The 23315-nt window shown below is 34.8% G+C and overlaps 2 protein-coding genes across 4 annotated transcripts in view; one reads left to right on the top strand and one right to left on the bottom strand.

Moving 5' to 3' along the window:
- The first annotated feature begins 15 nt into the window (after positions 1–15).
- Positions 16–23315, top strand: part of neur (E3 ubiquitin-protein ligase neur) — a 132982-nt gene continuing 109682 nt past the window's right edge. Inside the window, exons 1-2 of one of the 2 annotated variants that reach the window (XM_012293150.2) lie at positions 16–225; positions 301–373. In XM_012293150.2, the coding sequence (XP_012148540.1) occupies positions 334–373 (40 nt within the window). In that variant the 5' untranslated portion in view covers positions 16–225; positions 301–333. Of the gene's footprint in view, positions 226–300; positions 374–6110; positions 6253–23315 lie in introns of those variants that run through there. The other variant, XM_012293151.2, reaches the window with a different exon arrangement.
- On the bottom strand, positions 1883–5906 carry LOC100880430 (uncharacterized). 2 transcript variants are annotated; one of them, XM_012293153.2, is made up of 5 exons: positions 5765–5906; positions 4150–4616; positions 3429–3605; positions 2636–2750; positions 1883–2456 (listed from the first exon to the last, which is right to left on the bottom strand). In XM_012293153.2, exons 2-5 carry the CDS (start codon positions 4208–4210, stop codon positions 2342–2344), a joined length of 468 nt encoding a protein of 155 aa, XP_012148543.1. In that variant the 5' UTR covers positions 4211–4616; positions 5765–5906; the 3' UTR covers positions 1883–2341. The 2 variants fall into 2 exon arrangements, with proteins under 2 accessions (XP_012148543.1, XP_012148544.1); XM_012293154.2 differs by lacking the exon at positions 5765–5906 and adding an exon at positions 5131–5532.

Genomic DNA, 23315 nt, shown 5'->3' on the forward strand with positions numbered 1-23315 from the left:
CCCTTTTCCCTGCCCTTCTCCTGGGTGGACAAGTTCCTTGCTTGTATATCTCAAACTTGTTATTGCTCTTGTTCGCGTTCACGTTTGGTGTGCCAAACAGTCTGAACGTGTTTACTCGAGGGTTCTAGGAGATGGAAAGGACATTCATCGTGTGAATCAACGATGTTTTTAGTTAGTGCTTAAGTCGCCGCAGTAGACGGCGGACTTCGAATCTTTATTTTATCGGTAAGCTCAAATTAACGTGTGTGCGTGAATGTTCTAATTTATACGATTAAACATGTACGTTGTTCGTTAATGTAGTGTGGTGGACTCTGATAGAGGTAGCAGAGCAAAATGGTGGAGATTATACAGTTTATACAATACGAGTCTGCAGGTATGTTCATATTATGTTCAATATGTTGCTCAAAACAATTAAGGAACATTAACAAGTACATGTAAGGTTAGAGGAATTAATTTTTTAATTCAGAGAATTCCAGAATTTTATGACCCGCGTGCACTATTATAGTATGACGTTTTGAGCGATTTTAGTAAGTAGTAAAACTGTCGGATCAAAAACCAGATAATATTTGAAAGATTTAATTATATAAAATTAAGTGATTACCTGGTTTTTGTGCCACAGTCTTCCACTAAACCGGAACATACGTTTTTCGGCACTTCATCAAATGTGCTTATGAACGTTTTAAATCCTTGTCATTGTGTACCGTTTCTTGCTTCTAAAAATCACAGCGAGTTACTTGACCCGGTCTCGTGAAGGGCATTTTTGTTTAGTAACGTCAGTACCGTTGCAAATTTTAAACTACACAATACATATCAAATTATTCAATCATTTACTATTTCTTATATCCGTATCTTTATATTCACTATTGTTGAATGTAGGTTTTTTATGTTCATCATTGTTTCAATAGTGATATTTAAGTGACATATTTTAGTTTGACTAAATAGATAAAAAATATTAAAAATGCTGAGTGGTTATAATTAAAAATTCGCTTGATATTTATGAAACATCAATCCCATTTTATCCCAATGAAAAATTTACCCGTTGGAAAGCAAACGAGCGTATAAAGTTCCTACTCGGTAGAGCAAATTCCTCAGAAGTTTGAAAGCTCCTATCCAAAGAAACGCAACAATGCAAGCCGAGGCGAAGTCTTCGACCTCTTCGCAGGTGATCTTGCTGATGACATTAACGATCCCCCGAAAGATATTGGCAAACGTTTGCATGGCGTCGATACAGAGACCCATTAGGAAGCATATCACCTGGAAAATCAGGTTCATCACCGCTAGTATCAGCTCGATTATCCTCGTCAAGAAATCGAGAAAGATGTCGAGTAACTTTTCGAAGGTCTCACAGAGCCAGCAGGTTACTCGCGAGAAGAACTCGAGAAACTTTTGTGACGCGTTCAACACACGATTTCTCATGATTGATCTTTCCTTTCTGCCTCATTTGCGTAATTTATCTTTTCTGTGGCGCTCAATTTTATGAATGAACTTGCGTTTCAACGCATCGTCGATTCATTTCGACTGCAAATTCACGGACCTTTGCTCTTGTGTTTCTTATATTTTTTCCTCTGATTAGAACTAGCCTTTATCTTCTTGAACTTGCAACAGTCGGTTTTGTTTATTTGTAACACATTTTGTTTAGTCTAAGAATGTTGATTTTTGAGAGTGAGCAGTTTGAGTTTTGTCGTGATGGCTTCTTCAATTTTTGAACTGATTTTATTGCAGACATAACTTTGCAATTTTATTCAAAAAATTGAATTTAAAAAATGAGATAACGTGAACATGATTTTTTGATGACAAATTGCAATTTCTGAAATTTCTTAGAAATTTCAAATTAATTTTGCGAGCTGTGAAAAGTACAACATGAAGGTTGAAGTATATTGAATTACAACTGAAATTGAGTTTTATTGAGTATTTTATATAATCAGCGTTAATCTCGCAAATACATGTCTCACTATCGTCAAGCATTGCTATAATCAGTAATACATAATAAAAGATAATAGTTACGTTCATAACGTATGCATAATTATAATGGCAGTTTCTGCTTCCTCTATTTGCAGACTATCAAATAGTATCAAATAGTGAGTTTCTTCGTAGATCTGCATATTTGATATGAGAAATGTATATCTATATAATATTCGTTCGAGTATTCTAAATTTTATTTAATATATTAGATAAATACGATAAATTGCACGATCTTTAAGATATTTTCATCCCTTCATCTTTGGTCCACAGCTAATTGGTCGCGTTACTGTTTTAAATTCGAAGTGGTCCGTTGTTCGTTTTCTTTACTATGTACAATAATTGTCTATGGTTTTGTCGTTGATTATGCGTGGAATTCCCGTCAAATTAGCCCGACAAAGATCGATAAACTTAACAACACCAATGAAGCTACTTCAGGTGACGATCCATTGCAGGCGTCAGCGTCGTTGCAAGATTGTACGCAGCCTCGAACATATCTGAAAATAATAATTTAATCATTAGAAACTCCAGTTTTTAAGGTTGAACGAGACGAAGGTATAATTTGTTAAAATATAAATAAAATATTTATTGAGATCTTGCGTTTTTCACGAGAGTTGTGAACGTGTCAGGTTGTACTCTTGTGAAAAATTAAAGAACGTATTATTTTCATACTCACTTGTCGTCGAAGTAGAATCCTCCGCAATGAGACATTCTTACTATTTCTGAATCGGTCGTCAATGTTCCGCTATCTAGAGCGCAACTCCTCACCGTCAGTGAAACTCCAGACTCATCTAATTAATTATAATCAGTTATTGGTTAGTGTAACAAGTTTCCTTGTTAGAAAATTGGGGAACGTAGAAGACATGAACTCACATTGCATTTGATTCGATTTAATTTAAGAAAAATAATATAAATGTTAACTTGAAGCTTAAGTCTTAAAAGAATTGATTTACTATTATGTATTTTATTATTAAGTAGCAGAAAATCAAAAATTGAAATTCAACGAAAGATTAAAGTGTAGCAGCAGAAAGTTTCAGATTAAAGTTAGCGAGTTTCATTCATAATTCATCAACTACTTCATCTTAATAAATTTGAACAAACCTCGATAAAGTATCCTAATTTTAATAGATTTAATCAGTAAAATATGGGTCCTGTGTTTATTACCAATTTTTTATAAACGAAAGTCATATATTTATGGATTAAAAGTTTCTATACCCAAGCTGTCTAAATTCCAAAAAAAATTTGTGCATTTTATTCTCTATTTTCTTTGAAATCCACAAAACTCCCCGGAAGTTAATCAAACACAATTTTCTCATTGTTCCGAGTTGTGTGTTAACTTTTATTTTGCCCTACAAAAACCTCCGTCAACAAGCATGCCGCGTGCAGAAGAAGCATAGTGTATTCAGCGAACACACAGCGTCGAAGGGGGTTAAGGGCCACTCTAGATTACAAAAAGAGGAAAGTTTTACCGTATATGCCCGCTATTTTGATGCACGCAGTCGCGGGGAAAAGGCCATCGCGCCCTTTGCGACCTCCCAAGCAGGGTGACTCCAAGAATGCGAGACTTCCGTTGTTATGGAATGGGTCGTCGCAGGGTTTGTTGTCCCCGTCGATCGACACACACTTGAAACAGTCGATGGCCCAGCCTAATTAAACAAAAACAAATTAATCGATCGAACTTGAGGGTTGCTACTGGTTACGCAGATTTCTTTCGAAAACTTGCGTTCACCTACTGCGCCCACAAAAACAAAAACGATCAAAGTTGAAAGATACATCCCATGAAAACACCCTTGCAAATTACACAGAATTAAAAATTAAAGAATTCGGTCGATAAAGCTTCCGCTCAATCTTCACGAGTGTCAAGTTCTCCAACATCTTCATCAGATTATTATAGGTTCTCTTCAGCAATCGTGGAATTTTTTCCGTGTCCAATTGACTTCGTTTCTGACAGACGCTCTTCACCCTCCAGGTCCGGGTTATTCACCTCAAGATGTGGTCACCCATTTCCGACCGAATGTACCAACATCTAACGAGGTTGCAAAGCAACGTAAATTGTTAATTGCACACTGTGCTCCACGTCAGAACAAAAGCAGATGAAGATCTTGGGTCAAGACTCACACCCGACTATCGATTTTGCTAAACGCGATACATGTTTAGCGCGTTGATTATAGTGTTGATCCGAAAACTGACCTTGCGATAAGAGGAGGAGAACGAGACCGAAATGGACGATCCAGCGGGACCTGACATCCATCTTTCCCCGAGAGTCGAGCGCTTTTCCCAGGATGAACGATCGTCTGGTCGCCGTCAGCTGCTAAATGCCCGAGGCTCCTCCGAGTCGAGTTCTTCCGACACGCTCATGTCAGACGGGAAAAACGATGTCGACCGAAGAGATCAACGTCTTCGGGGACGTGGATCGAACCGGATCGAGGTGGAACCCATGTAGATGTCGAGATTCCTCTTGTTTCTCGACGACGTCGACGACGCACCGCGTCCAGCTACCTTATGGCCAGTGTTTTGTTGGCTGGTTACCAAGGCGATGTATCGCCGCCTTTGATTCGGGGTTCTCTTTCGACAATTCGTACCTGGTCGATGATCTCCGAGCAATCAGTTAATACTTCTATTGTGGTTTACCTTCACATGGTGATGGCTGGATCTATCTGAAAATTTTAATATATCGACTAAAATTTGGCACTCGTTTGCAATGAAGACTTACAGGATAAGATTTAAATTTTAGGTCAGGGAAATTTGACATTGAAGGGTCAGTCGTTTCAAGGACGTAGGGAAGGTAGGGGGAGCATTGTCCCTTCTTCAGAAAATAATTAGTTTAAAGTGCAAATTAATTCCTGAAGTAATTTAGAAATCTGGTAATTTGCAAATTTCGATATTTCCAATTTTCGAATTTGGAAATGAACAAATTTAGATACTTAGTTATTTGAAAATTCAAAAATTTAAAAACCGAGAATAGAAATGCTAAATTAAAAAATTTGTTAAATTCTCCTCTCACCCCTCTACTGTTAACCCGATTACATCCACGATTTTAGTAACAAAATGACCCAAACTTACAAAAAATGTATCACAATATACCAGATGTAATATCCCCCTCCAAAAAATGAAGAAAACTGTACTACAAAATTAGAAAAATAAGAATAAAATTTAGATTTTGAATCGTACGTTGGGTCGAGGATCCAGCTCCACCATGCGATGGTTAATGAGTTCTTTTGTTGAGTAACAATAAGTTGAGACCTAACTGGTATCTCCAAAGAGACTTTGCGGAATAAAACAGCAGACTGTAATAGCGTGATTCTGTTTCGCGATAAATGGTAAAATGCGAGGCCGTTACACGCGAATTGTGGGCGCAGTTGTGATATAAGTGCGTATAATTGGGACTTTGTGGTTCTGTGTTTGTGTGTGTGGATACATTAACACGTTGAGTTCTAATTATTAGTTATTTCCATCAAATGTTTGATACGTGCAATTTGATCGGAGAAAGTAGGTCTATTCAATTTTTCAAACGAAAAGATGAATGAAACGAGCAATCGTGAAAGTGGTCGTAGTAAAAAAGATGCAAAAAGTTATTTTATATTACGTAGATTTGTTATTCAATACTGTTATATGCAGATGGCGTACGCGCAGATATTTATGGATAGTTACTTTAACAGTTCTTTAATTTTTAAATATTCCAATTTGTAAAGTATCGATTTCTAAATTTTTTCTGAATTTCTATATTTCCATATTTTTAAATATCTATATTTCTAAATTTGTAAATATCTAAATTTCTGATCTCTAAATTAAAAAATCTTCGTACCTCTGACATCATCGTTCGCCAGTGCCAATAACCTCTTCGATGACCATTCGTCTGGCCATCACTGACTTCTACCACTTTCACGATCGCAGTCACAATAATCAAAGTATCCATTTAAAAACAAATGTACAAAAAAGAATTCCACTGTCATTCGAATAACAGACTGTTCAATACACTGAAGTTGTGTATTGTATAAATTACGCGCAAGGAAGAAGATAACGAAGAGAAACGAATTTAAAATTTCGCGGGTCGCGCATGCGCAGGATCACGCGGGCCAATCACCTCGTTGCTTCGAAGCGGCCGTCCGTCTCTGTCGTAGCGACACTGCGGGTACACGATGTGATAGTATTTTTCAAAAAATGTGTCGGTCTCTCGCGCACTCATGCGTCCGTTTTTTCACGTGAGTCTACCGCGATCACTTTATCTCGTGGCTACCATCGCCGTCGGCACATGAATAATGGGCCAGTCGTCGAGCAACACCGGGCACAGCGGTGAGTGTCGATTTTTACGTCCGTATTCGTAATCGCGTGTTGTCGCTGGCTCGGACGTTTTTTCGAGTTGCACTGCACGCTTGACATGTGTCAACTGCGAGGGCTCTTGACTTTGCTGCCAGCTCCTGCGCAAGTTTCGTTGACTTTTTTCGTGGCATTGCGTCGTTTCCGATGCGAACCTTCTCGACGTGCTTGTGTTTTCCTTCAAACAATCCTAGTTTCTTTTCTACCTGGATGATCGCGGTCAATTTTGAGGTTATGTCAGTGGGTACACCGATGCAACCGCAACAGCGGAATCGTTTTGTCGTGTCATTACGTTACGATATATTATGATATTTCATAAATCTGTTTATCGAATGGTTCGTTCTTACTCTGGGAATATTTTGATATGTTTATTTGACCGACATCGATCCCCGATTTTCTTACTGCAGTGGTCGAATCTGCGCAAAACGATCGTTATCCTCGTAGCGTTCTTTTAAAATTCAATTGCACTGGAGATAGTCGGTTTTTTCACTTTCTTATCGTTGTATGATTATTTATCGTTAAATCGTGTGCATTCGTGACGACGATACGAGCCAGTGCATTTGCATTAACCTTTTTTCTTTCGTTCTTTTTAAAACCGTTCCACTTGCGGCGAATTATCTAAATTTTTACGTAATTTTCCACAGATATCGAATCGTTCGAAGACAAATGAGAACGTATTGTTTATATGTAAATGAGGATCTAGAATGATCTGTATGGGTTTTGAATGATTTATTGTATGAAATAGAGGAGTAATAGTAATAGTAGAGATTCTTTTTATGTGATAACATGATATCTCTGATAAAATTTTCAGAAGTATTTTAATAAATAAATTAATGAATATGAGAAAATATTTTGTGGGAATTGTAATTGATTAATTCTATTGTTCATTTTTGAAAATATGAAATATTTATGCATTTTCAATTTTTATTGAGACCATCAACTTTCTTTATTACCGACAGTCGGTTTTCGTAAACGACTGCGCGTGGGCGACATCTGTCACGTGATCGGTCGGTAATGAAGGAACCATTTCCGTAAATATAAACAATAATAACAATATTTAATAAATGTAATAATAACCCTTGCATTCTATTGTAAATATGCTACATAGAATGCATGGTACAATTTTTAGATTTTGACAAATATATTAATTATATATTGTACTACGATTTAAATTATATAAAATATTTTTTGTCTTTATGAGTTGCAAAATGTATTTATTACAGAAATTGAAAATGTCATAAATAAATATGGTATTAAATGATTAAATTATCGTTGTTAATTAGGTACTTTCTATTTAAGAATTAAAAGATATATTGTTAGTTGAATAATTGCTCAATTGAAAATTAAAATTTAATTTTTAATTAGTTTGTTAAATTAAATATTTATACATTTGAAATTAATTACAATTTAATAAATGATAGTACAATTGTAAAATAATTAGAATGACATTTCTAATTAATTATTACATTAACTTTCTTGAAAATTAAAATTAAAATTCTCATTTAACAAATTTAATTTTTATAGATGAAATTATTAGACCAAACTTAAAAAAAAATTAGATAACTATGAATAGAATTGTTTATATAGATACAATTATTCTTCTCTTTTTTTCTTAGTTAAACAATTAAACAATGAAATTTACACTGTTTGAATAGAAACACGTTGTCCAAATGTTTTCTCTGTTCAAACAAAACAGTTTTCATTAAAACCAACTAAATTTCACACCTCCACCCAATTATCCCAGAGTTCACAATAAAAGAAGCAAACAACAGACATGTTGCAATCAGTAGATTAATATAATAAACAACAGGTGGATGGTTCAGCAGACAAAACTAATGGTAAACGCTCAGTAAAATAATATTTTAAAATTGATTTAACGTGAGGATACTAAATACTTGTGTCTGAAAAATAAAGGGATGTATTTTTGAAAATTTATGTACAAATATTATTTATGTTGAATTTATATAAATTTAAATTTATAGATATAAATATTTGTACATATATTAACGTTAAATAATATTTTATAATATCAAAAGAAATTGTATTTCATATAGAAATGTATGAAATAATAGATTTTAAATTTTACTGCAATTATAATAAATTGACACTTATTTCTTTTTACAAAATTTGAACTTTTTCTATCATTATAATTTATTCAAAGAATTATGTAATATTTTTAGCAAATTAAATTGTTACAATTTCTGTATAATTATTTAATTGGTACAATTTCATTAGCAAGGGAAATAAAAGTTATGGAATTTTCTAGTGGCAATGATAATAAATTATTTCTTTTATTTAATTACAATAAATTACCTTACATATAAATTGCACTAAATTACCTCATATACTTAATTACAAAAAATTACCTTGTATATTTAATTACAGCAAATTACCTTACACATTTAATTACAACAAATCACCTTATCTACTTAATTACAAATTACCTTATATATTTAATTACAACAAATTGTCTTACATATTTATTTACAATAAGTTACCTTATACATTTAATTACACTAAATTTACTTATACATTAAATTACAATAAACTCAGAAAATTTTCTACCAACAGTCCCAAAAAAAGAGCTTATGTCATCTATAAATTCCGCCACAAAATTCCCCAGATATTACGTACAAACACAATACAAATAATTCGAAAAATTTCTTTCCCTTCCGAAAGTCCCGAAAACCAAAGTTTACATAATTGTTAAAGTCCACCACAAAATTCCCCAGATGATACTCCTCAGAATAATGGAAATACCTAGTCACGCACTCTCGAACGATTTCAGCAAACAAATCGCGTTAATTAATCGCGAAATTACAAGAATCGCAAAGCTAGACGTTCCCCTACCGTGCAAATATTTTGCCAGCTGCGTTTCCCGTCGCGTCCTCCATGAGGAACACCTTTCGATTTCGTTTCGTATGGTCCGGCTTGCAAGATGGTCCGCGGCGCAGGTACGCGTACCTTTGGCGTGGGCCACAGATGTTATTGTCATATGGCAGACACACGGCCCACAGCTCCAAGCCGACTTTTCGTCAAACCGCGAACACAGGTCCACCGAAATCCTTCTGCGGTGGACACCCTCGTGCTATAACATTATCTAATCGATGTCACGCGACCGACATTCGCAGAACTGTTCGATTTAGGGGATGTTAGGACATCATTAACCCTTAATGGTCACGAAATGACCCAATTCAGCTTCACTAGCTTTTAAACTCAACTTTATGTCCAGAATATCGGATATCTTTTCTTAAACTTTGGTTTGGATTTTTCCTGAAATCTATGTTCAGCTGAAATTTTAGCTCTTTATATTGAAATTAAATGTCTAGACATACTGAATATCCTTAAATCATATTGCAGCAACTTTGGATTCTTAGTATTATAATTTTTGGATACATAGATGTTCATATTCTTGAGTCTCTAATATCATCAAATTGCAAGAACCTTATATTTTAAATAATAATCCTAACAATTATATAATAAAACTTACATTTGTAGATGTCCATATCCTTACATTCTAATCATCATCACATTGCAAGAATCTTATATTCCAAATGCCATAATTCTTATGTTCACATCTTCAAAACCCAAATATCCTATTACACCAACCATAGCTGTCTACATCCCTAAATGACAAATATGTGGACCTCCTGAATATTACCTAAATCTGAAGTATCTGTGAGTCCTGAATATTAGCAGATTGCAACAACGTTAGATTCGAAATACCGTCATCCTCAGGTCCATAGATGTCCACGTCCTTAGATTCCAAATATCATCAAATTGCAAGAACTTTATATTCCAAATGCCATAATTCTTATGTCTACATCCTCAAATTCCAAATATCTTATTACACCAACCATAGGTGTAAACATCCCTAAATCACAAATATGTAGACCTGAATATTCCTAAATCTGAAGTATCTGTGAGTCCTGAATATTAGCAGATTGCAACAACATTAGATTAGAAATACCATCATCCTTAGGTCTATAGACGTATCCTTAAATTCCAAATATCATCAGATTGCAAGAACCTCATGTACCAAATACCATAATCCTCAGATATTCATATCTTTTGATCCCAAATATCACCAGATGGCCTTATATTCCAAATACGATAATTCTTACGTCCGTATACGTCCACATCCTCAAATCCCAAATATCCCAACAACCATAAATACCATAATCCAACCATAGACTTGAAATATTCATGCAGCTCGAATATCCGTGAACCTCCGTCCCTAGATTCAGTAGCGCGATAAAAAGTAGAGGAAAAGAAAAAAGAAGCTTTGAAGAAGTTGACCAAGTTTCATGACACCGCGACGACACGAGCGAAGAGGAGGAACGTAGGAATTTAAAGAAGCTCAGAGCCGCCTCGTTAACATAATCAATATTACCTTTGCAACGCGGCTGACTAATTGCCGGCGGAAACACGGTCGTCGACGGGGTCAAAGGTAAGACTTCCGGGGAGCGACGAGGAAAGCTCGTAGACGATGCAGCGACTGGGGTTCAGGGCAGCGACCCAGTTCTCATATGTATTTATACCAGAAGACGCTATGCCGGCTGCGTGTGGCCATTTTGGAGTGGCAAACAGAGAAAGAGAAGAAGGTGGCGAACGCCGGAGAGGGACACGATCAAAAGAGTGCCGTCTCGTGCGTCACGAGACGTGCCACGGGGGCTAATGAATCTGGATATTTAATTCCAACTCTACCGGAAAAACGTAATGTTATTTACAAATCTGGTTATTTTATTATTCTACGTTTATGGGTTAACCTTTTTAGGGGTGGCTTTTTCAAGTTACGGAGATTTAATTTATTTTTGAGTTACTCCAACTGTACCGGTAATTAATCTCTTTAGGGATGGTTTCTGTAGGGTTACAAATGGAGGTGATTTAATTTTTTAAAAATATTTCTGAGTTTATCGGACACAATGTTAAATCTAGTTACTTCATTATTCTTCGATGAAACTTAAATAGTTATTAACTTCTTTAGGGATGGTTTCTCTAAGGTTACAAATGGAGGTGATTCAATTTTTTTCTAATAATTTCAACTCTACTGGATACAATGTTACTCCAAACCTAGTTATTTCATTATACTTCGATGAAACGTAAAATTATTAACCTCTTTAGGGATGGTTTCTTTAACGTTACAAATGAAGGTGATTCAATTTTTTTTTTTGAGTAATTCTAACTCTGTTGGACACAATGTTATTCCAAACTTAGTTATTTCATTATTCTTCGATGAAACGTAAATGTATAGTTTTTAACCTCATTAAGGGTGGTTTCTATAAGGTTACAAATGGGTTATTGTATAATATTATAGTAAGATCATTATTCTTTGGCGAAACATAAATAGCTATTAACCTCTTTAGGAATGAATTCTAAAAGGTTATAAATGCAAATGATTTAATTTTTTTTTTTAATAAATTCAAATCTCCCAAACACAATGTCACACTAAACTTAGTTATTGATTTATTATTATACTTTTATTATTATACTTTTATTATTATATTTTTAATAAATTCAAATCTTCCAAACATAATGCCACACTAAACTTAGTTATTGATTTATTATTATACATTTATTATTATTACACAATTGATTACATCTTCTACTCACATCTATGCAAAATAATTAATTTGCAGTATCAAGCAAGAATACAAAGCCCTTATCTGTTTCCAAGTGAAATACCTACCTAAAAGTAAGAAAGATGAATATACGTAGAAGTGGTTGAATACCTAGATAGAAAGTGGCTGAATAAATAGCTGCATAAACACGAAGCTATTAATACTAGATAACTTCCAACCATTAATTACAAATTTTCTCAAGCGGAAAGTTTCTAAAGCTCGGAAAGTTTCCGAGCGAAATTAAATGCAGACCAAAGTTTCGGGAACTTAGTTATTGACTGTAGGGAGAAGTTTTACAGCTGCTCTCTGAACTAGGAAGTTGAGAAAATATAGTGAGAAGTTTGCTTCTCGGATTCGTGATCGATGATGTATATTTCTGTGCTTCGGAAAGTGGAATAGAAATGTATATTATTTGTTTTGGGAAATTGGAGCAAAAATATATACTGAAAATTGAGGAAAACTAAATTTTGTGAGATAGAAATAATAGAAATTTGGATGAAATTGAAATTGAAATATTGTAGAAATTTGTGATGTAGTAACAATTTAAATGTAATAGAAATTTGTGACAGTAGAAATTTAAATATTGTAGAAATTTGGACATAGTAAAAATTTAAATATCATAGAAAGTGACATAGCAGAAATTTAAATATAATAGAAATTTGTGACATATTAGAAATAATGAAAATTAGAAAGTGAAAGGAATTTTTCAAATGAAAATAGGAATACTAGACACAGAAATAATCGAAATGTTGTAGAAATAATTGAAGTAGAAATAAATAGAAACAGGAATAAGTTGAAATAGAAATAAATAGAAACTGAAATAATAAAAATAGAAATAAGTAGAAATAGGAATAATAGAAATAGAAATAATAGAAGTAGAAATAATAGAAACAGAAATAAGTAGAAATAGAAATAAATAGAAACTGAGTTAATAAAAATAGAAATAAGTAGAAATAGGAATAATAGAAGTAGAAATAATAGAAATAGAAATAATTGAAGTAGAAATAAATATAAACTGAAATAATAAAAATAGAAATAAATAGAAATAGAAGTAATAGAAATAGAAATAATAAAAATAAAAATAATAGAAATAGAACTAATAGAAATTTGAAACTAACAGAAATAAAACTAACAAAAATTTATAATTGCTGACTTCCAACCTTTAGAATTCAAACTGAACTAAAAAATAACAAAAATTGAATCTCTAAATCAAAAATTTGCAAATGCACATTTCTAAATTTCCACGCAATTTCGCCATTTAAAATTGTCATCAATTCTCCCATTTTTCAAAATCTACCTGATCGTCCTTCGTCCAAAACGAACAAAAGCCCGTCAGCTCAGGTTGTTGTTACCTTCTTTCGATTTGCGCCATCGACTCTTGCACAACGAATTCTTTTTTCTTTTTCTTTTTCCGCTCTTTGCTGTCTACAGAATCTACAGCGAGCCTGGGTTTAAATCGCAAGCAGCGTTTTCTCGATTTTCTTTCAGTCAGCAGTGACACAAAGGGTGCCTTAAAGTGGTGAGCTTTAAAGGCGGTGCATTGTGCGATTCGAAAGAATTGAGATCAGCTGGTCGAAAATGCGTGGGAGGATCTCGGCAGTGCAGATTCGTAGATCGTCTTTTATTGTGGAAAATCAATAAACGGATGATCCATTGAATTTAGTGCAATATTTAGAATATGCAAAAGTACAAATTTGCGTATTTACAAAGAGTTATATTCATAAATTTCTAAATTTATAGATCTTTAAATTGTTCAAGATTTTTAAATTTCCCAAATTATGAAATCGCTAAGTTTCCATATTTCTCAAATTCTGAAAGTCACAGATTTCTAAATTCTCTAAATTGCAATATCCTTGAATCTTCAAATATTTAAATCTCTTAAATTAATAAATTTCTGAATTCCTAGATTTTTAAATTTCTCAAATTTTTAAATTGCTGTTTTGAAATCTCTCAAATTCTAGAATCTATAGATTTCCAAATTGCCATATCCTTAAATCTTCAAATTTTTAAATCTTCTAAATTCATAAATTTCTAAATTCCTAGATTTTTAAATTCTTCAAGTCTTCAAATTCCCTAAATTTTGAAATGACTAAGTTTTGAAATTGTATATATTCTGAAATCAACACATTTATAAATTCTTTAATTTTCCAAATGCTTAAGTCCTCAAATGTTTACATCTTCTACATACCTATATTTCTAAGTTTCTGCATTTTCAAAACCTCTAAATCATTAAATTCTCCAAATTTCGAAATTTTGAAAATCCTAAACTTGCAAATTTTTCAAATTCCCCGAATCCCCAAATTTCCCAAATCCCCAGATTCCCCAAATACTCAAAAATCCCCAAATTTCTCAAATCTCTAAATTTTCTAAATCTACAAATTCCCCAAATCCTTCAAAATTCCCCAAATCCCCCAAATTTCCCAAGTCCCAACATTCTCCAAATCCCCAAATTTCCTAAGTCCCAAAATTCTCCAAATCCCAAAATTTCCAATCCCCAAACTTCTCAAATCCCCAGATTCCCTAAATTCCCCAAATTTCTCAAATCCCCAAATTTACCAAGTCCCAAAATTTCCAAATCCCCAAATTTCCAATCTCCAAAGTTCAAAAATCCCGAAATTTCCCAAGTCTCAAAATTCCCCAAATCCCCAAATTTCCAATTCTCAAAGTTCTAAAATCCCGAAACTCCCCGAATTCCCCAAATTCCCAAATCCCTAAAATTCCCAAACTTCCCAAATTCCCAAATCCCCAAATTCCCTAAATTCCTCAAATACTCCAAAATTCCCAAATTTCTAAATTCTCAAATCCCCAAAGTTCCCAAATCCTAAAACTTCCAAATCTTCAAATTTTCCAAATCCCGATATTCCACAAATCTCCAAAATTCCCAAACTTCTCAAATCCCCAAAATTTCCAAACTTCTCAAATTCTCCAAATTTCCCAAATCCCCAAAATTCCCAAACTTCCAACTCCTCCACCCAAAATCTCAAAATCTCAAAATTGCAACTCTCCAAACTAAGAATTCCCGCATTGCCAAATTCTCGAGAACGCATTATAAACCATGAACTCGCGCTACGCGAATCGTCGAATTTATGAATAGGAGAAGGCGCGCGATACGATTAAAAGGCGTGTAAGAAGTCCATGTATACCGTGTCCAAAAATATCAACCGCGTCAAGATACGCGGGTAAGGTACACGTGAGCCAGTATCTCGCACAGAGATAACGAACACGTGTGCACGGGGACGCGTGGTTCAACTATGCATTATGCCAACACCACACACGTATTTCCGTGTTCACATGGGCCATCGTCCTCTGCAGCCGTCTGCTACTTCCGTCTGCGAATGTTGACATTCCCCGATACCTAAAAGCATTTTTGACACGAACGAAACCGCGATGCCACCAATCAGAAAAAGAACAAAATATCTGCTCCCCGTTAAAATTCTTCTGCTTTCGATGACCTACATTCGGAACCGACGCTATTTGTTATGCACGAGTTACCGCGAAATTTAGTGAACGTTCTTCGGTTAACTTTGCTGGAAAAGAGGCACACGATTTTAAAGCAAAAAATGCTGTTCAGAATTTTGTTTTAATATAAACGAAAAGATGTTTGTTTTAATCATTTAACTTTCATGAAAAATATTGAAACTTGAGGTTATTAAACGAAGAGGGTTTGCAAGAAAATTATTTTTCATGCATTGTTTCATATGTAAATTATTTTTCATGTATTATCACATGTGACGTAAAAGTATTACAATATAGTCGAAAAGAAATTTACAAATTTTCGATGTAGATCAAATGTGTTTGTATAAAATAAGTATGGTTAATCCTGCATAAGTCTAAATATTAAGTCCTGTATAAGTCCGCCGAGTGCAGTCGAAAAATCGGCTCGGCAAGAAATCGAAAGCGAAAACGGAACGGGAACGCGGCGTTGCGGGGCTCAGCGAGGAAAAGAATGTCGAAAGCGTAGAATTCGTTCGTCCGTCGACGTCCTGGTCGTCGTCGACGTCGAGAAGGTGCACAAAACACGGATATATAGTCTCGATAGAACGGCCGTTAATTCAGCCCTGGCCACCGGCTATTCCCAGTGCAGAACGTTGCAACACACGGGACGAAAGTAATCCCGCGACGCTGTATTCTTAACCCGTTGCACGCAAATGGTGGGGCCAGCGAGGACGAAAGGGGGAGGGAAAAAAGGGTAAAAGAGTGCGTCTATGACGTCAATTGGAAAAGGTTCCTCTCGTGCCACGGGGCGCGAACTCGCTGGGCTATGTCTACGCTTTCGCGCAACGTTATTTTCCTTTTGCTAAGGGTAACACATTTCCTACGCACGAGACAGTTACTCGCAAGAGTAATACGTTTCCGTCGGTTGCTTTCAATTTTCTGAGAGTTTGTCCACGATCTAAAGAAATACAGAGGAAAGCCTTATGTAGATACACGCTCTTGTTATTGTATGTTCTTTTTAGAGGTAAGGTGAGGTTGTATGATGATGGTAGAGTTAATAGAAAATTGCGTGTTTGTAAGATATTCAGGTGTAAGGATATTCGGTCGTAGGACTGTTAGAATCTGTAGATATTGCATTTGGGGATTTTTGGATATAATAGGAACATTTGTATCTATGGGTACTGGAACCTAGGGGAACTGGAACTTAGGAATCTGGGGATATTGGGGTCTAGTGATATTGAAATCTAGTGATAATGAGATCTGGGGACATTGGGGTCTAGGAATATTGGGATCTAGGGATATTTAGATCTAGGGATATTTGGATCTAGTGATACTGAGTTCTAGTAACACTGCAATCTAGGGATATTGGGACCTAGGTATATTTGAATCTAGTGATACTGAGAGCTAGTAACACTGCAATCTAGGGATATTGTGACCTAGGGACATTTGGATCTAGGAATGCTCGAATCTAGGGATATTGGGAACTAGGTATATTTGGATCTGGGGATATTTGGATCTAGTGATACTGAGATCTTGTAACACTGCAATCTAGGGATACTGGGACCTAGGTATATTTGGATCTAGTGATACTGAGAGCTAGTAACACTGCAATCTAGGGATATTGTGACCCAAGGATATTTGGATCTAGAAATGCTCGAATCTAGGGATATTGGGATCTAGGGATATTTAGATCTAGGGATATTTGGATCTAGTGATACTGAGATCTTGTAACACTGCAATCTAGGGATACTGGGACCTAGGTATATTTGGATCTAGTGACACTGAGAGCTAGTAACACTGCAATCTAGGGATATTGGGATCTAGGGATATTTAGATCTAGGGATATTTGGATCTAGTGATACTGAGATCTAGTAACACTGCAATCTAGGGATACTGGGACCTAGGTATATTTGGATCTAGTGATACTGAGAGCTAGTAACACTGCAATCTAGGGATATTGTGACCTAGGGAGATTTGGATCTAGGAATGCTCGAATCTAGGGATATTGGGAACTAGGTATATTTGGATCTGGAGATATTTGGATCTAGTGATACTAAGATCTTGTAACACTGCAATCTAGGGATATTGTGACCCAGGGATATTTGGATCTAGGAATGCTCGAATTTAGGGATATTGGGATCTAGTGATACTTAGATTTAGTAACAGTGCAATCTAGGGATATTGTGATCTAGCGATATTTGGATATAGGAATGCTCGAATCTTGGGATATTGGAATCTAGTGATACTGAGATCTAGTGACATTGCGATATAGGGATATTGGGACCTAGGGATATTGAGATCTAAGGATATTGGGATCTAGGGATATTTGGATCTGGAGATATTGCGATCTAGGGATATTGGGATCTAGTAAGCTTAGATAATCTTAGTAAACTAGATCTAGAAAGCTTAGAAATTTGAAAATATAAAGACTTAGAAATTCAGGGGGTTTTATTAAATCCAGGAATTCGAAATTTGAGTACTTCGTTTAACACCGTGAGTGTTTCAATATTTGGAAATCTCCAAACATATCTGAAATTTAAGAATTTCAAAAGAAATGCATTAATATCTCCAAAATTCTAGTGAAACTACGCAATTATTATTTATGAAAAAATGAATTAACCAATAACTGAACATTTAGTATTTAATAAATTATGCATTCTTCAATAATATTCATTATCCTAAAATTCGTTAAACTACCCCGAATCTCCTCGACAAGTTAAGCGAGAAAAGTTCGAACAAAACAAGAAAAGGACTGCTCATTTGTCTAGCAGCACGGTAGAAACGGTAGTTTTGCCCGTCTGCGTTTCTTTCTTCTCGTTTCCTCTTGCCAGTGTTCTCCTGGTTAGAATAGGCGAAAGTACGCAGGGAAGTGGCATCCACGCGATTCGCGCGAGAGAATTGGCCGCTCGTCAAACAGGCTATTTGCAACCCTCGCGGATTAATTTTAAGAGGGAACGACGTTTTAGGAACCTCTCCCTCTGTCCCCTTGTCGTCGTTTCCCGGCTGTCTAGTTCGCGGTTTCCGTTTTTAATGGCCGCGACCAGAACGCATATTTCACTATTCCATTTCTCTATCTTTCCTCTATTCGTTCCTCCACGAATATCCAATCCTTCAACACCATCCGACAATTCCAATTAATCACTAATTACCGTGACTCAGAGATATTACGTACAACGCGTTACGTTCCCTGAATTATTTTGGTACTTTAATTAATATTTTTCTTGTAAATTTATGTATTTTTAGTTTGGACGCGTATATTGAATGCAATAAAAAATTACTATATAACTATATTAAAAAGATTTTATTATTAATTACGATTATAATGAATAATATTGAATTCTTCATATAGTTGTTCAATTTTATAGATGTATACAATTATTCATATAATATGTACATTACAATGTGTATATAATATAATTATAATTTCTAGTGATATAAATATTCCCTATAATATATAGCATGATATGTGAAATTAGTTATATTTATTTTTATTGAACTACTCTTACAACACCAATTTAAATTAATGTTATTAAATTAATAAAAATAATAATATCATTATACATATGTGATTATAATTAATGATTGATGATTATAATTAATATTTAATGATTATAATATAATTACATACCTAACACAATAAATGATTACAATGATTAAAAATGAATTTACTTCAATCAATAAATAATCAATATAATAAATTAAATATTTTAATTTCACAATAACGAAAACAATCAAAGACTCAACTAATTAAATTATTTTATCGAACGTGTGAATAAGCATTTAATTACACCAAATCCACATCTAAATTCTAAAAACAATGCAGTATAATGCCGCGGCAATATAACAGCATAAAGTTCACCAACATCGAACGAATCGAAGTTCGGGACGCCTTTATTTTCGCTCGCGATTAATTATGCAAGGCCTGCCTTTGCCTCAATTAAGCCGCGTTTCCATCGTTCGCGTAAATGTCAGGGTCGTCGCGGGTGGTTCGTCGGGCCGGGCGGGGGATGAAAGGAGGTAAAATAGCATTGGGAGAGACTTTTATCCCTCGTTAAGGGATGACGACGGTAACCCTCGCAATTATAGGAACCACCCTTTCGACAAACTTGATGGGGTGGAGTCGCGAACCCTTCGAGAAAAATTTGTACGCCGTACACAGGGGCGGATCGCGGCGAACCACCCCCTCTAGGTTTTATCAAAGGATTCGGGCGAGCTCGTGTTTTTGTCCGCGCCGAGTTTCTGGCTTCTTTCAACGGGGGAAAAATAACCGCGAACGTGGGTATCCCGTTATTGTTTCGCTCCCGTTTTCAAATGTTGAATTTATTGAGAGTTCATCCGCCTCCATGTTGAATACTGCGCTTTTCTATGCGGTATCTCGACGATTCTGAATTTTCTTTGCGAATTTCGGGGAGGGGAAATGAATCGTATTGTTGCGAATGTTGATTAAGTTTAATCGTTTCACTGTGGGAAAATTTATGGGGGTTGTTTTTGTCGTTGAATGTATTTCGAAATGTATGAACTACAAATTGTAGGAAAAAATTGTATACCAAAAGAGATATTAGATCAATAAAATTGAAAATTTGTATCAATTATCCAATAATTATATTGAATTTTATTATGATTGTAATCACAATGTGTTTGAGTGTCTTGCAATAAAATAATTATTTATCAAAAATGGTATTGCTGATACTTACTGAATTTTTAAAAACTAATTTACTAGTATATAATAATAATTTTATTACTAAATTAAATATTGCAATAATTATTCAAAATTAATGACAAGACTATATTCTAAAAAAATTAATTAATTAATTATAAAACTGTATAAATATATTTCTGCAATAATTTCTCCCTTAAAGATTATTCCGTATTATTTCACTTTCATTAATTACCAGACAATTATATCTTTGATGTAATTCAAGATTTAATTACAAATTTGCAATTATTTATTTTTGTATTATTTTTTATTTATATCAGATACAAAGTACTGTTTTACTATCGATACATGAGTACACACAGATGTCTAGACACGTTTGGGGTCCGGTTTTGTACACACTTTTTTCGTCGTTTTTTGTCGAAAATAGCACCCTTCAGAAAGGGTTGCAACTCGACTGGACACGAGCGAACATTAGAAATGTCATAACTCATCGACTCACCGAAGTTGTTCGAACAAACACTGGGAAAGTTAACACTTGTCCCCGGACAAGTACTAATGGCTCGAAATTAACCCCTTGATCATTGTCGCCCGAAGGATTTACACCCTCCGACTGCAGGATTATTTGTGCTTGAGAAGTGAAATGTGGTCAGACATTTTCTTATCGTTGCATCGGTGAACTTCAAAGAAGTCTTTAGTTACTGATATGCTGAGTTTGAGGTTTTTGAGAATTGTCAATTTTAACGTAAATAGAATTTAATACTTTAGGAGTAGGACTGTTTAGTGGACATGATTAAAAATATTTATATTATTGAGAGTGGTAGAATGAATTTGATAATTTTATTGAATATTGCATTTGCAAATTTTTGCAATCATATTTTATTGCATTTGCAAATTTTTGCAATCATATTTTATTGAATTTGCACATTTTTGCAATCATATTTTATCGAATTTGCAAATTTTTAGATTGTTAAATTTTCAAATTACAAAGATTCAAATTTCCAATATTTTTTAATTTGCAAATGACCAGAATTTCCAACTTCTTTAATTTAGAATTAATGAATGAATCTCAAGATTACTGAAGCCATCACCGTCCATCAATGCCCTTTGTGCCCCTCACCGATTTAAAGTCTCTCGATGTGTCCATCACCGATTTAAAGAATTGTATCTCTCATCTGGCGATTCGACGGTCATACGTTTAAGCAGACGGTCGATCGTGTCTGGTATTGTCCACGAAGAAAATAAAGAACGAGATGATGGTATTCGTGACGTTAAGGGGTGCAGGGCCCGGTGAACGTGCGCACATTGTACCACGAAAGGGTGCATCGGCCCAGATCGCGTTGCATTTCGCATTCATTCGGCAATAATAAGGATTCGACGTTGCTTTCTTTTCTCAGGAAATAAGCGTGCAGTCCATTTTGGCAGCCGGCGAAAGAGTTCAAAGAACGGCTCGAAAAATCTCTAATATAGAGACATTTGTAGACATAGAGTTCACACAGATACTTTGACACTAATTCGACAGCTGTCTTCTTACTTAACCAATTAAACCTAAAAAAATTGCAATTAAAAGGGTAATTAATAAATCAAAAATTATTTTCTTCCAAACTTTATCACTTCATTAAAAATTTGAAGTTTATTAGAAAATTTGAATACTTATAACAATTTATATTTTTTTAAAATTGCTTCAATATTAAAAATTGTTTGTCGCATTATAAAATTGCTCTGGACTAAATATATTTATAAGACAATAACTATTAAATTACTAAATATATTTTGTGAGAACTGAAAACAGATCTAATAACAAAGTGGTAGAGTTTAGTTTTTTCTCTAGAAATAAATATTCCGTGTTAAGGGTTGTTTTTTAATTTTAATTACTTTCGGAAGTCACCGCCGTTATATTTCTATATCATTTTCTCTGGAAGTAAATATCGGGTATTGTCGGTGAACACTAAATTGATCGGCACCTGCTTCGTTGTAAATACGAGCCACCGTTGTATCGAGGTGGCTTGCATACCTCGAATGACTCGAGGAGAAAGGCTTTTTTTACAACCACCTGTTTGTTAAGCTCGTAATAACGATGAGCACGAGCCATAGCTTCGAGGTACATCGATTTGCTGTTTCGTCGTTAATCCAAAATGTGATTCATTTATTTAAGCACACATATAATCGCTCGTTTTACTACCCTCCAAGATATATGATCGCTCCTGTTGATATTATTGGTCAATCAAGAACTTACATGATCACTTATCATTTTTCATTATTAACACGAAATTTACGGTTTTTAATTTTTTATGTGTTGTCATTTACTAATTTTCACTTTTGGCAGGTTTTCAGGACCGGGAAAGCATAAATTCGGTCTGTAATATAATAAAAATTTGATTGATTCATTTATTTTTCATATGTGGTCAAAAGTTAGCCTAACCCTTTTGTGTCTTGAAATCTCATCAAATTTTTACAATTGCTACGAAGATTAAAATACTGCATATACTATCTTATCTAAACTGCTATATTATATAAAATCTCATTTTAGATGATTCTACGTCTTTAAAAATTTCTTTCAAGTTACGTAAACATTTTTTAAACTAATATTTCAGATGAAGATCCTGAAGTACATATTAAAAAATCTTTCTAAACATCTTTAGAATCCAAAGATAATTTCAACATCTTTCATATAAATTTTGTACAAGGATCCTCATTTAAGAATTATGCAGCATATTTATTTCAACGTCCTGTATGCAAATAACAGTTCAAACAAGCATTCTCAAGTACACATTTAAGAATTCTTACGGATGAAGCGATAAACAGTAACCGAATTGAAATTTCAAGTTTTGCGCAGTGGGTCGCAGACGGTGCCGCAATAATTTTAACGGCTAATAATTGCAAGTCTTGCGCGCCGTTCGGCCATTTTGCACGGCACACGACATTTTGTTGGTGTGGAACGCTGCCACGCGCCTGTCGCGGTATTGTCGCGTGGCTCAAAGGAGCGAAACAAGATAAAAAAGGAGACAAGATATCGACGTGCAGCGAGATGGACGAAGATGAAATAGTGTTGGAGCGGTTGGAGAAAGAGCCGAAGAGAAGCGGATAAGTCGCCACCTGCCACGAATGGGCAGATGTGCCGACGTCCTCGAATTGCCTCCTGGTCCCTGATAGGACCAAACAGCAACGTACACGGAAGAGAAACACCTCGAGCAATTAAATGATAATGCCTCGGAAAGTTGGTGGCACCGTTTGAAAAACCAACTGAAGTGGCGATTTGGGGAAAACAAACTGATGAAACTTTAACTTCAGTGAGGGGAGATTAGGTCAAAACCTCAAAATAAAGATTT

Source organism: Megachile rotundata, chromosome 13 (genome assembly GCF_050947335.1).
Source record: "Megachile rotundata isolate GNS110a chromosome 13, iyMegRotu1, whole genome shotgun sequence".
NCBI classification, from domain to species: Eukaryota; Metazoa; Arthropoda; class Insecta; order Hymenoptera; family Megachilidae; genus Megachile; species Megachile rotundata.

Excerpts from the sequence above, each read along its gene's own strand:
- LOC100880430 (XM_012293153.2), bottom strand. The coding sequence starts at position 4,210 with ATGGATGTCAGGTCCCGCTGGATCGTCCATTTCGGTCTCGTTCTCCTC. Across the intron at positions 3,606-4,149 it reads TCTCCTCCTCTTATCGCAAG|GCTGGGCCATCGACTGTTTC; the intron begins GTCAGTTTTCGG and ends TTGTTTAATTAG. Across the intron at positions 2,751-3,428 it reads CAAAATAGCGGGCATATACG|ATGAGTCTGGAGTTTCACTG; the intron begins GTAAAACTTTCC and ends ATAATTAATTAG.